We start from the raw sequence: 12922 nt of genomic DNA, 5'->3' as shown, positions 1-12922 counted from the left end.
TAGTTTTAAGGTTCGTACTTCGAAGTTGATATATGTTTTTTCTTGATAAGCATTTGGTACATGGTTATAAAAATTGTTCCTCAATATTATTTATACACAACTTCTCCACATCTAACCTCATGTTTATTGAGGCACTTTTTTTTATTCCGGAAAATAAAATGCAAAAAGCAATAATCACCCACTTTCCTCTATAATTTTTCCTATTTTCATTTTTATATTATTAAACTAAAAAAAATTAAACCAAATAATAAAAAGAGTTTCTAGGAATATCAAGAATTTTTGGGAATAATATTCCCGGTAATTGGATTTCTCAAAAGGTTAACTCCGAAAATAAAATTTGAAGACATAAAACAGACACACAATTGAAATAAGAGTTGAGTCTTATCGCAATCATGTTAATGTGCGATTTTTGTTGAAGAATTTTGAATGTGAGACTTTTTAAACCATATTTATTTTAATGTAAGATTAATCCATATAAGTTGGTTTGATTTTAGATCTTGAAGTGTGCTCACGAAAACCATGTAACCCGTCCATAAATATAAAATTTTTTAAGTGAATTAAATTATTTATGTTTCTATATTATAGTAGTTATTTTTTTAGGGAATATTATAGATTTCTTTTAAAATCAAATTTAGGCTGTAGGAAGCAAACTTAATCAAAGAGAATAAAATGGTGATTAAAAAAAGAGAGAATTGAGAGACCCATCAACTGGAAACATCTTGTTCCGTCGCCGCGCTGTGTGAGTGTTTCTCTGGGTGGGTTCACTTCCAAGTCCAACACTAAACCAACAACCCTAGGGTGGGGTGTATTTTAGTAATTTTTGTTATTATTAGGGTTTGATTTCATCTCTGACTCTGACACACACCACAAGAAGCTTCTGTCTCCGCCGCGCTTTCATATGATGAAGATTAGTTCAGTAGCACTTAGGTCATTCAATTTTTCACTTTCATCAACAAGAAATCTTTCTACTTGGTTATTTCCAGGTAGGTGTACTCTTCTTCCTCATTTCTGAATCTGTTGTTTTACCATGTGTTTCGATATTTGCATTTTCCACTCGCAATAGATAGAACCTTTCATCAATTTTGAATTTTAGCTGTGCACTCGCAGTAACGTAGGTTAACTATGTCGAATTAATGACTAGAGTTATCCCGGCCGGATATTCCTCCTTATTCTCTCTCTTACTGTCTTCTTCATATTACTTCATTGCTCGCTCTGTGTTCTTTGGGATGATGGATGGAGTGTAGTTTAGGAGTTAATAATAATATGCGCTATTTTTTTCATAACAAATCTCAACATACAATATTTAATGTAAAATGTAGGGACTAAAAATATATTGGGATTAAATTATAAAATGTAGTATATTTTATAGAGACTAAAATTATTTAACTCAGTGATAATAAATATCACATGTTAATTCTCCCCTTTTTCAAAAAGCTATTCGTGGGTAATTTGTTTGTCTATTTTTGCCTCCAATCTAAGTTTGGGTCATCATTTTCTAGCTTGTTTCCATGATCGACCCTCCCTAAATCATGTTGAACAATGGTCGATGTCATGGGTTGTGCAGACTCTGAGGATTTAATCAATATTTATTATGTATATATGTCTACGGTCTATTTAATTAATTAAATGCCTCAACGTTTCAGAAAATAAAATTATTTTGTACCATGAACCCTTACCAGTTACTATATGTTATTTGACATAAGAAATCACAATATATGATTTCTGGTTAAGAATCCTACATTTAAGCTTAAGAGTAAACTCATCATGAATCTTGACCTTTTCGACATGTATATTATTGTTTTTAAGGAGGGTAGACCAAAATATAAATGTAGCATAGTTTGATGGTTAGTGGGAAACTGTGGCCATATCATTGAGAGATCTGTAATCCTTCATGACTGGACATTATGAAGTTGTTTGATCCACATGGCTGTGATCAAATCAGTGTACGATGATTTTCGTCGGTGTTGTAAGTTATGGTTTCGAAGGGTTTTTTTGTTGGCCGCTAACTGACCAGCCCTCATTTGTATAGTGTGTTGGGACCAGCTTTCTTAGTGATAAAAACTGGGCACCAGTGGGCCCAACATTTTTTTTGAGGTACTTACAACAAGTAAGCATCTGGCTATGGGAGGGGAATAGGTGAGCTGGTGTAGTAACCATCTGTTTATTTCTGGGCGCTGGTGTTTTTGCAATTTTATTCTCTTTATACACTTGGGTACTTGCATATTTTGTCCAATAATAGGATGGTTTAATACACTTACCTTAAAAAAAAAATCATTACTGTTTTGAGGGTTATATGACTATTTTCTGTAAATATTCAAAATTCAAAATCGGGAGGGTCAGCATAGTTTCAGGAATAAGAAGGAACCGAGTCTAATAAAGCAAACCTCTATAAATTTTAGTTTTTGAGAAGTTAGATGAGAATTTCATGTTTTCTGTTATAAAGCCATAGTCTGCCTATGGTTAGGATGTTTTGAATTTGTTATTTTCATTTTCTCTCCGATGATGATTTACTTATATAATCCTTGTGATCACCTTATTGAGCAGGAAATGGAATTGCTAATCAGCAGGTTAACAAGTCAGAGTCTCCTGATGAATTTGAGCAGCGGATATTTAGTCCTGGTGGAACTTCCAAAACTGATTTCATTTTAGATAAGCTGAATCAACAAACAAGGGGTCGAGATAGATCTGGTGGAAGTTCCCAGATGCTGGATGATCTGGAACAAACTTTTGACACATTATCTGATGGAATGGATGGGAAACTGAATAATGCTGCCAGATACTTTGAATATGATCCTGATGAAATCGAAAAAGATGATTATTCTTATCGGTATGATACCACTTTTCAGCGTGGATCAACATATAGTACAAAGGTATGCCGAATAACAATCCTAACTTCGTCGGTTATCACTGTGTTCATATTACTATTCCATATTCTGTATATTTGCCTTCTCTTACTATTTTTTTAAAATTTTGTTTGGCATGAGGGCAGCTTATAGTTAATGTCTGAATTGATATTTAGATGTGGTCAATCCTAACAGATATTTGGTGGGAAATATTTCATGAAGTATATTGAAGATTATTTTGTGAAATATACCTGGTTTCTCAAAGATACCATGAAGCTTGTTATGGGAACTGCTGAAAATAATTTAAAACCCAAGTTTTTTATTGCATAGTGATCAATATTCATCATTATACTCTAGTTCACATTGAACATCAATGAGACTTTGCTTTCAAGGAAACCTTGTCTCAAGCAAGTTTTTTGTTCTCTTCTGTTGAAACAAGATTTTTAGGGGGGGGGAACGGGAATCAAAACAGATGTTGACTGATATAGAAACAAATATTTCACACATTGATTTAACACGTAGCCTGACCTATACCTATTCAGCCAAGTTGTCAAATCACACTTCACTCACAGATAGACAGAAACCCTTTTGACCCAAAACACAGTTTCCCTTTTGGTTCCTCTAAAGGAAAATTCTGTGTTGCAGTGGCATAGAATATAATTTTAGGTGCTGGACAGAATTATTGGCGTTTTCTTTTTGTTTTTTTTAAAATTATTGTGATAATATTGATAAAATCCGTTGTATTGCTGGATTTCAATTACATGAAATAACACACACATTTGTACTATTAAGATTTGATATATGGGCCAATAATGCCGATAAGTTATTTTTAGCTCATCAGTTTTTGTCTGCTTCAAACAACAATCGCTATGGTGATTTTATCTGGTGTTTCTTTTATACTAGCTTCACGGGTTCAAGTCTTGGAAACAGCCTCTTGTGTAAAACAGGGTAAGGCTGCGTACAATACACCAAATGGTGGAACCCCTTCCCGGACCCTGCATATGCGGGAGCTCTAGTGCACCGGGTTGCCCTTTTTTTTCTTTTATACTAGCTGTATCAAATTAATTTTCTGATCTGTGCAATATCTTTCTTCATACAGGATCTTGATCTAACAAGACCTGCTGCACGAAAACCCCCCATAAGGAATGAATTTGCAGTATCCACCAAAGATGTTCTTAGTCAAGCAGATTTCAGGGTCAGCACTTCTTTCAGAGTAGTTCTGTTATAAGATATTTTTTATATCATAGCTGTAATTAACTAGTTACTTTCTAATTCTGTTTCTTATGTTGAAGGTGAATTTTTTCATGTACATGAATTTGTTCTTTTTGCATGCAAGTATTATGAAACAATAAAAAAAAATGATTTTGTTAATTTGTTTGGCAAAGTTATGGTTCAGAGCTAATTTGGCAATGTATATAAACTAGACTTGACAATTGTCAAAAATATTTTATACATTTGGCTAGGTAGTTGTGTACAGTGCCCACCATCTTATCATCATTCTAAGATTCTTGGAAAAGGTGTAAGAATGAGTCAACCTTAGATCCTTACCTCAGACCTCACAGAGGATGACCTGTATATGTTAACTCCCATATGTATTAGTGTTAGAATACAGATGACATGTACATGTTACCCAAAAAAAAAGAGGATGAATTGCCATAGATTTCGGATTCATTTGAACTAAGGGCAAGTGTTGTCCTTTCAGTTTTTCCCTAAAATATTATGCCTTGCTTCTTTACACCTTAGATCCAGTTTGGTATCCTTATGAAATTGTGTGAAAAATTCAGGATGAAATTTTTCATATGCAACTCACATAAATTTATTGTGATTTGTCGTGCTAAAGTCCTCATTGATTTATGGCAATTCCACTTCTATTCGTGTGAAGGCAGATGAAAGTGAGGAAAATATTTGCGATAAATATGTTTAATTGTTGTGGCTCGTGATATTGAGGCCAAGACTTGTACATTTTCTTTGATAATGAAAAAATGTTACTATCAATGTTATTTCTGGAATGACTCTTAGTAGTATCATTGGCTTTATGCAGAATGTAAGATTCCTGGCAAACTTTATAACAGAAGCTGGGATTCTAATCAAGAGAAGCAAGGTAAATTCTAATCTGCTGTAGGTTAGTAGACTGGGTAGGAACGGTGAACTATTAAGGAAAAATAAAGGGCAGATGTTTTACAATTTGTACTGCTACTGTAATCATTTTCCTTGTTTCCTCCTACACATTAAATATTGGGATCTTACCAATTGTTTATTCTTATTCATTGTGACTAGACTGGCATCAGCGCAAAGGCTCAAAGGAAGGTTGCCAGGGAGATTAAAACTGCCAGAGCATTTGGCTTAATGCCCTTTACAACAATGGGTACGAAGACATTTGTTTATGGGAGAACTATGGAGAATCTTGATGATGACTTCTCATACAGGAGTGAAATTAGAAACAGGCCTAGTGAACTTGATTTGGAAGGAGACAACGTTTAAGGCATCCATATTAATGTCTATGCAGTGGTGTTGAATTAGCTTGCATAATCTTTTTTTATCTCTTTTTGGTTTCTCTAAATTGTTTGAGAGGCGGTTGAAATTTGGCGAATAAGTGATTGATTACTATGGTGCCTTTGTAGTACTTTTATAAATTCTAATCAAGCCTATTATGTTTAAGCTTAATGAACTGAAAGAGAGTGTTATTGAATACTCTCTTTAGACTCGTATACAAGCAAAAGAGTTAAATATATTTAGTCCCTATAAAATCACCAGCTTTTATTTTTGGTCCATATAAATGTTTCATCGGCTTTTAGTCCTAGGATTACACCTTCTAACACACTCCAATTATAATTTGACATGTCATTCATTTATTTTACCTATTGACCGGTTGTACTAGTTGAGAAAATGTTGTCTCCGTGAATCTCTTGTGGTCAATTTCTGAATCCTTCATTTCAAAGAACGCTTTACAGTTGATAACAAATTAAAAGAAAAGATTCAAACATCACTGAAACCTATATGCAAACAAGGCTACCCAGATCAGAACCCTTTAATGGGTTTTAATTTATCATATTTTTTATTCTTCCCTCCTGTGCGAATCAAAATCTTAGTCGCAAAGTGACAACTGTTGGTTCAGGTTTTCCGTCCTCGCTTTCTGCCTTTATATTGAAAAATATTCAAACTTGGATGTTTTAATTGAAGGAAAAATGTGAAGAAAGATTGTGGGAACTGAACTGTGAAAATTGGCTAGTGAATTTTATCAAAAGTAAGAAGAATGTTTGTCCTGGATCATGTTTTCAATGATAATTTTTTTCGAGGCTCCATTCTTGAATCCTTTGAAGAGATGGTGGTGGGAGGTTGAAGTGCACAGGAACATGAAAAGCTTTTTTGTAATTTAAATCCAAAAAAGTGTGTTAAAGGATGTGATCATGACATTTCTCTGATATAATATATCTCATCAACACTTTTGATTTACACATGGCTAGTAGAAATCCACATGTCATTTGTCAGGTGGACTTTTATAATGATGGGGAAGGTTTCTCATGGATTATTGTTATAAGGAAGTGAGAACATATAGTACCCTCTTCTTATAAAGACGTATTGAATACATCTTCAAGCATGTAACTTACTTACATAACTTCATGATTGCAGCGTGGAATATGCAATAAAAAAAAAAAAAAAAAAACAGATAATGACATCAAATTAAAAGGACAAATGTTATAGATTGTATCCCTTCATGTGTCAACTGTGCTGCTTGATTGTTGTTGCATGATATTTTGGATAAGCAAATTTATTATATTGGATAAGCAAATTTATTATATTAAGATAAGAGGATCCACCTTTTTCAACAGCTCTCTTTGCCATCTCACTTAGTTTACTAGCCTTTTCTCTTCTCTCTTTACTTTCCTCTCCCTCATCCATCATCATGCATATTGCCTCTTTAATACCTTCCTTCTTCACCAACACACCTAAACTCTCTTCCACTCCCAACCTCATTGGAACCTCTACACCAAGGCTTACTCCAATCCTCAACACTTGAGTAACAAGCTTCTCATTCAAAAATTGGTCAGCAAATAATGGCCAAGTTACCAATGGCAAACCAGCACTTATCCCTTCAAGTGTTGAATTCCAACCGCAGTGTGTTAAGAATCCTCCAATAGAAGGGTGTGATAATATTAGCACTTGTGGAGCCCAACCTCTAATTATAAGGCCTCTCTCTGTTTCTTTCCTCACTAATCCATTTTGCCAACTCTTCACTACTTTTATTTCCTTCCCTAATAACCCAAATAAATGGCCTATTTGTCGCTTCCAATGCCAAAGCCAATTCCATAAGCTGTGAAGGAATTAAGTTGCATAAATCTAGCCACTTTAAGCAATGATGTTCACTTATTGAGGCTATATTACCTCTTTGTGCCTTATCCAAACCATCTTTGTTGCAAAGTGAAACTGGTCCAACACACCAGACCTTACCATTTTTTTCCTTCTTGTAATCCTTAACATATGCTTTCTCCAACTCCTCAAAAGTGTTTTATGATTTCACCATATGACTTTATTTCAGCATCATGCATCTTCTCCCCAAACTCCTTCAGTTCACCTTTCAATGTTCCTGGTATCTGCTCTTTGGTGACTTGAATTTGGTCAGGTATGCCGGGCACAATAAAATACTCAGATTCTGAATCGACTCTTTCAATAATCTTTGAAGTTTGTACCTTGAGCATGCAATGGAGACAGAAGCAAGAAAAACCATGGAATGAAATCCTTGGAATTTTATGCTTTTCAGCTATTTCAATAGTCCAAGGAATGCAAAAATCAGAGATTATGCAACTTGGTTTTGGTGTTAATGCATCAAACAATTCTTCAGCTGGTTTTTGGAGCAAGGTAATTGCATGGAAGAGATTCATTCTCATGTCTTTTGAATCCACCATGTCAAAATTCTCACACCCTTCTGGTAACCCTGCTTGTTTTGTTGGAAAATTGAGTGTTACTATTTTGATTCGGAGGCCAGAAGAAACAGCACGAGAAAGAACTGAACTAAAACGTGATGCATTTTTTGGTGTAGTAAATATGGTAACAATAACACCACGTTGTGCTAAGAGTTTAGCAATGTCTATCATAGGTATAATGTGTCCTTGTGCTATTAAGGGAAATAATACAAAATGAGGAACATCATTAATGTTTCCTGGCAAAACCATGGTTGGAAAATAAAATTAATGATTTGTATTTTGAGGGCTACGCTTGAATTGGATTGAAGTGTGTTTCAAATATACTCCTATGTCACACTTCGTTTTATAAAGATGAGATGAGATATGCGTTCTAGAAGGTTTTATAATATATTATATGAGGAAGTAGTGCAATGCGTGGATTGGATGGGGCTAGTAGAATGATATATATGGATCACGTAACATGCTTTATGATTACCTCAAATCTCTGTCGGGGCCAAACAAAAGAGTGAGAGTGACAGAGACAAGTGACGTGAAGATTCAGTATAATTCTATTGGTACAAGATTCGGTATAATTCTATGTTTTCCTAGAAAAGTATATAATGTCTTGCCCACTTATTTATCTCAAGAATTCTTTGTATGATCACATCATGTTTATCATGTATCATTGATTGAATTTGGGACTCCACTTTGGTGCCATTAATGGCACCAATGGCACCATACCATTGCATCTCCACCACACACACATCCCCACACACATCCACACACATCAACGGTCAGGATTGGTTCTATGGCACCATTGCTATGGCACTGAAGTATTTTCCTTGAATTTGTAACCTCAAAGGTTGGAATTTAAATACTATATGAGCTAGTGTGAAATGTCTAATCAAATTAACCTTTCGAAGTTCGATTAATTAAGTTTGAATCGTTCCAAAGATCCAAACTCAAATTTTAATCAAAACATTCTTTGATTAAACTTTGTTTACATCTCAACTAATTTTCAGATTACCACGCCTCTTTTTCTTTTGGAATAAGAGAGTAAAGATCAAAATATTAATTGACATAATTATTTTTACTAAAATCACATTGGTTCATTATATCTAAAATTGAATTTGTAAATAAAAAATGTCTATGATGCAGAAAAAAAGATATATAGTGCAAAAATGATTCACAAAATCTGAAATTGAATTATTTAGATTTTTTCTAGCAAAAACTACATCCATATAACATGTGAGATATTATTGAGTTTGGTCTTTATGTACAGAAGTTTGGCTGTTGCTTCTAGATTATTTTTGGCAGCCACTTCACCTCCATAATTAAGATGGGGACAATTCATTCTCTAGACAAAAACCCTGACCAAACACATGTGCATGGGAAGGTTTGAGCATTTTTCAACCCTTTCAATTTGATACAGGCAAATTTCAAGTTTTATTTAAAAGCAGTTGCTTGATTGGGAAAATATTGTAGCATCCTATAAACTTAGGTTCTCAATCAGTGGCGGGAAGGGACCCATTTTTATTTTTTTACACCAACCTAATATTTTGGTTCTTCTATTTTTATCATAAACATTCTTCTATTTTTACCTTTTTACGGATTTGATTTTATTTTAAAATCTTATAGTTTTAGTTTTTCATCATATTTTTGAATTAAAAATTGATGATGTAATATATTTTAAATGACGTGATATATGAATTGATAATAAAAAATATTGACTTCTATAAATTGTAAGAAAATCTCTTTAAAAACTTCATTTGAAACATGTTATATCATTATATTTTTGATCAAATATTTGATGAACAGACCAATCAAAACTTTCAAATTTAAAACAACGGGGTCAATTTTGCAAAATGATAAAAAATAGAAGACCAAACCTATAAAAAAACCTCAATTATTTTGTAGTGGTCGAGGTTTGAACATCAGACCTTGCATATATTATGCATTATTCATACCAACTAAGTTAAGCTCAACACAAATAAACCTCAATTAGCATGACCCTTTCCTTTACTATACATATCTAAAAAAAAATTGGGCACCAAAAGTTGTGGATATCGATGTGTGTTTTTATTTAAAAACGTCAAATTTGTAGAAAAGAAATAGTATGGTGAAAATTCCTCTAAATGCAAACATTCAAATCTTGAGTCTGTTGAAGATTCTTTTATAATTCATTATATTTTCTATATACCGTAGATCATGCAATCAACTCACTTATAAATTTAAGCAATACAACACATATGAAGAGATTTTTGGATTTTTATTTAGTATTAAAAGACTTAGATCATTCAATGATAACGATATGAAATTATGCTCCAAACTTCTTGAAACATACATAACAGGACGTTTCGTTTCGTATGGTCCTGAAAGTTAAAATTTTATCCGATGAATTAGAAGTCATTATAGAGGTTTTAAGATTTGAATCTAAATCAAGTTATATGATATTGAATTCTTTAAAGATATTTGTTATTATCATAAACGCATGCATGACACAACACACACACAAGGAGGGATATATTGACACCAAAAGTAATTCTTTTGAGTTACTCCAAATCATATACATCCATTTTGCTTTAATCCAACGATGTTAATCAATTATTGAATCATCTCACATATGATCAAGTATTATTAAATCAATGCCTCCGTAACAACGGTTTGGTTCTTCTTCCTCCCGACACCACACAGTTCTTAAGAAACACAGATTTGCCTCAAACCATAGATTGATGGATTAATTCAACTCATTGATACTAATTTTAATTTTTTATCGTAAATTTTTCAAATCTGTTTTTGAATGTTACGACCATAACTATCTCATTCCATCCAATCTCATCTACTCAACCAAAATTATGTACATGCATTAAAAGTTAAGAATTCTATGTTATTCAAAGAAAAAATGAATGAAACTATTGGAATCGACATGAAATTGTGGAAAATCACTAGATTTATATGGAATCAAAATTCTCCGTGAGAATACAATAACATGAAATAAAGACCAATAAGACATCGAATTGAAGGTCTAGTACAATTGTACATGATTAATGATAATTAACAAGACACACTTTGAGAAGTGGGAACATGTTGGGAGGAAGAAGAGGTAACAGAGTTTTCCTTTTTTCAGCGCAACAAAGGAACGAGAGGCAATGATCTAAGTAGTGTTTTATCATATGAGATGATTCAATAATTAATTAATATCGTTAGATTAAAACAAAATGGACGGATGTCATTTGTAGTAACTCAAAAGAATTACTCTTGAAGTCAATATATCCCTCGTATATATATATATATATATATGGGTAATGCTATAAAACACCCACCAAATTATATGAAGATGTGTTTTAGCATTGAACACCTTTTGTTTTGGACAATAAACCCCAACTTGTCTTTTTGAAAACAAGTCAAACTCGAGCAAATATGGGATTTACAACTTGTTATTAATATTTTTTTTTTTTTATTTCAGCTCTTTCTCCCAATTCAACTTTAGGAACCGCTCTCTTTCCTAAGCTCAATGGCATCCATTCAACTCTTCAAGCTGCACCACCACTTACGCATCAACCTCTGTCAATAACAACTCGGTCCTTCATATGTTTGTGCATTAACGATTGCTTGCCGGGCATTTTATGGGAATCAATTTGATGCTCAACTCTTCAACATTGTTATATCTTTCCCATGTTTGAATTAGAGAATTAGGTGTTAATTAGAACAATAAAAATACGGTGATGAAAGGTATGGTGAGAAACTCTGATTTCTCTTTCCTGCATCTGTATATGCATTTGATTGAGGTATGAGAGCTTTTTTGTTTTACGAGAAGGAAGATAAGAGCCAAAATAAAAATTTATAATAACAAATTGTGTATTATTGCATATTTTCCCTTGAGTTTGACTTGTTTTCAAAAAGACAAGTTGGGGTTTTTTGTCCAAAACAAAAGGTGTTCAATGCTAAAAAAAACATTCATATAATTTGGTGGGTGTTTTACAACATTACCCTATATATAGAGCTCAAATTCCGTTTATTTCATTATTAAACTTAATTCTCAGCTCAAGTTTAACGATCATGTCGTAATTTCCATTCGACCTATTTTGTGAGTAATTTTTGGTCGAAATTTTTTGTAAGATAGAAAGGAAAAAAGTTACAGATCTTGAATTCAACCCTTACAGAAAAATAAATATTAATGTAACAAACAAAGTTTTAGGTTCAAACCCAGACAAAGAACTATATATTAATCTAACGATTACTACTAACATTTCTCATTAAAAACAAAATTAAAATAGTATTATTTACAATTGCAACGTTGTATGGTAAAAATTGAAATTTTTTTGTTTGCTTCATCTAAATGCTTACTTCTTAAGGAGGCATTAGATACTATAACACTTGTATTGGGTTCTGAAGTACAAGTAAGTGAATTGTTTTTGACTTGCTTATTATGCAGTGTTATAAAGTACTAGCTTCAGACATTAAGTTCTCCTGTTTGTGCGGTTTGGAATTACATTATTTATTGAATATTAGTTATTTCTTTCATTCCCCCACCATACCTTCCATTTCTTGAGGCTCATAATTGAAGAATTTATAACCACAAACCACAACAAAATTATACAACAAATTAATGATTGGATTGCTTGTTACTTTAGACATAATTCAACTAACAATCAAAATTATCCTTTTAAACTATACTAATTTTACCAAATTGATAAGCTAATTTCAAGTTACAAGACAAATTTTACCAAAAGACTTACCTTTTATATCCCGTAATTTATGTTCAATCATTAACCATCTGTTGCTTTCTTCAAAAAATAAATAAAATAACCATATGTTGCCAATTGTATCTTTTACGGTATTTTCAAGCACGAAGCAACGGTTGTCCCAACCAAAAACCATTTCACCGCTCATTTCTCTAGCTGTAAGTTCTTCGTATTTAAATTACACCTCCTTCCACCATTTAGAGAGCCATGTCTTCGAGAAATCGTTGTGTTTGGTTTCTACCAAGCCGATAATACAGGGTTTAGTTTCAAGATAAAAAATTTTCAATTGAGAGGTCTTTCCACCAGTACAAGCCCCTCTGATGTTCCAACATAAAACCTGCATTATTTTTGTTGTTGAATGTAGAAAAGGGTTGTGGCAAGGTTGTTGATAAGTGCTAGGAAGTGATATTTTCATGTTATATTTTAAGCACTT

General features: G+C 33.0%; 1 protein-coding gene and 1 pseudogene across 1 annotated transcript; one reads left to right on the top strand and one right to left on the bottom strand.

The window, feature by feature from the left end:
* Positions 1-653: 653 nt before the first annotated feature.
* On the top strand, positions 654-5590 carry LOC146911688 (Ribosomal protein S18). The gene is made up of 5 exons (XM_085726518.1): positions 654-983; positions 2545-2870; positions 3943-4038; positions 4885-4944; positions 5121-5590. Exons 1-5 carry the CDS (start codon positions 899-901, stop codon positions 5322-5324), a joined length of 771 nt encoding a protein of 256 aa, XP_085582644.1. The 5' UTR covers positions 654-898; the 3' UTR covers positions 5325-5590.
* A 756-nt stretch (positions 5591-6346) lies between these two features.
* LOC146911687 (UDP-glycosyltransferase 73C25 pseudogene) lies at positions 6347-8080 on the bottom strand (annotated as a pseudogene).
* Between the last annotated feature and the right edge of the window lie 4842 nt (positions 8081-12922).

This window comes from Medicago sativa, chromosome 7, assembly GCF_051527215.1.
Source record: "Medicago sativa cultivar Bolivia chromosome 7, Bolivia_mono, whole genome shotgun sequence".
NCBI classification, from domain to species: domain Eukaryota; kingdom Viridiplantae; phylum Streptophyta; class Magnoliopsida; order Fabales; family Fabaceae; genus Medicago; species Medicago sativa.
This window is presented reverse-complemented; position numbering and strand designations above follow the sequence as displayed.

Excerpts from the sequence above, each read along its gene's own strand:
- LOC146911688 (XM_085726518.1), top strand. The coding sequence starts at position 899 with ATGATGAAGATTAGTTCAGTAGCACTTAGGTCATTCAATTTTTCACTT. Across the intron at positions 984-2,544 it reads TTCTACTTGGTTATTTCCAG|GAAATGGAATTGCTAATCAG; the intron begins GTAGGTGTACTC and ends CTTATTGAGCAG. Across the intron at positions 2,871-3,942 it reads GATCAACATATAGTACAAAG|GATCTTGATCTAACAAGACC; the intron begins GTATGCCGAATA and ends TTCTTCATACAG.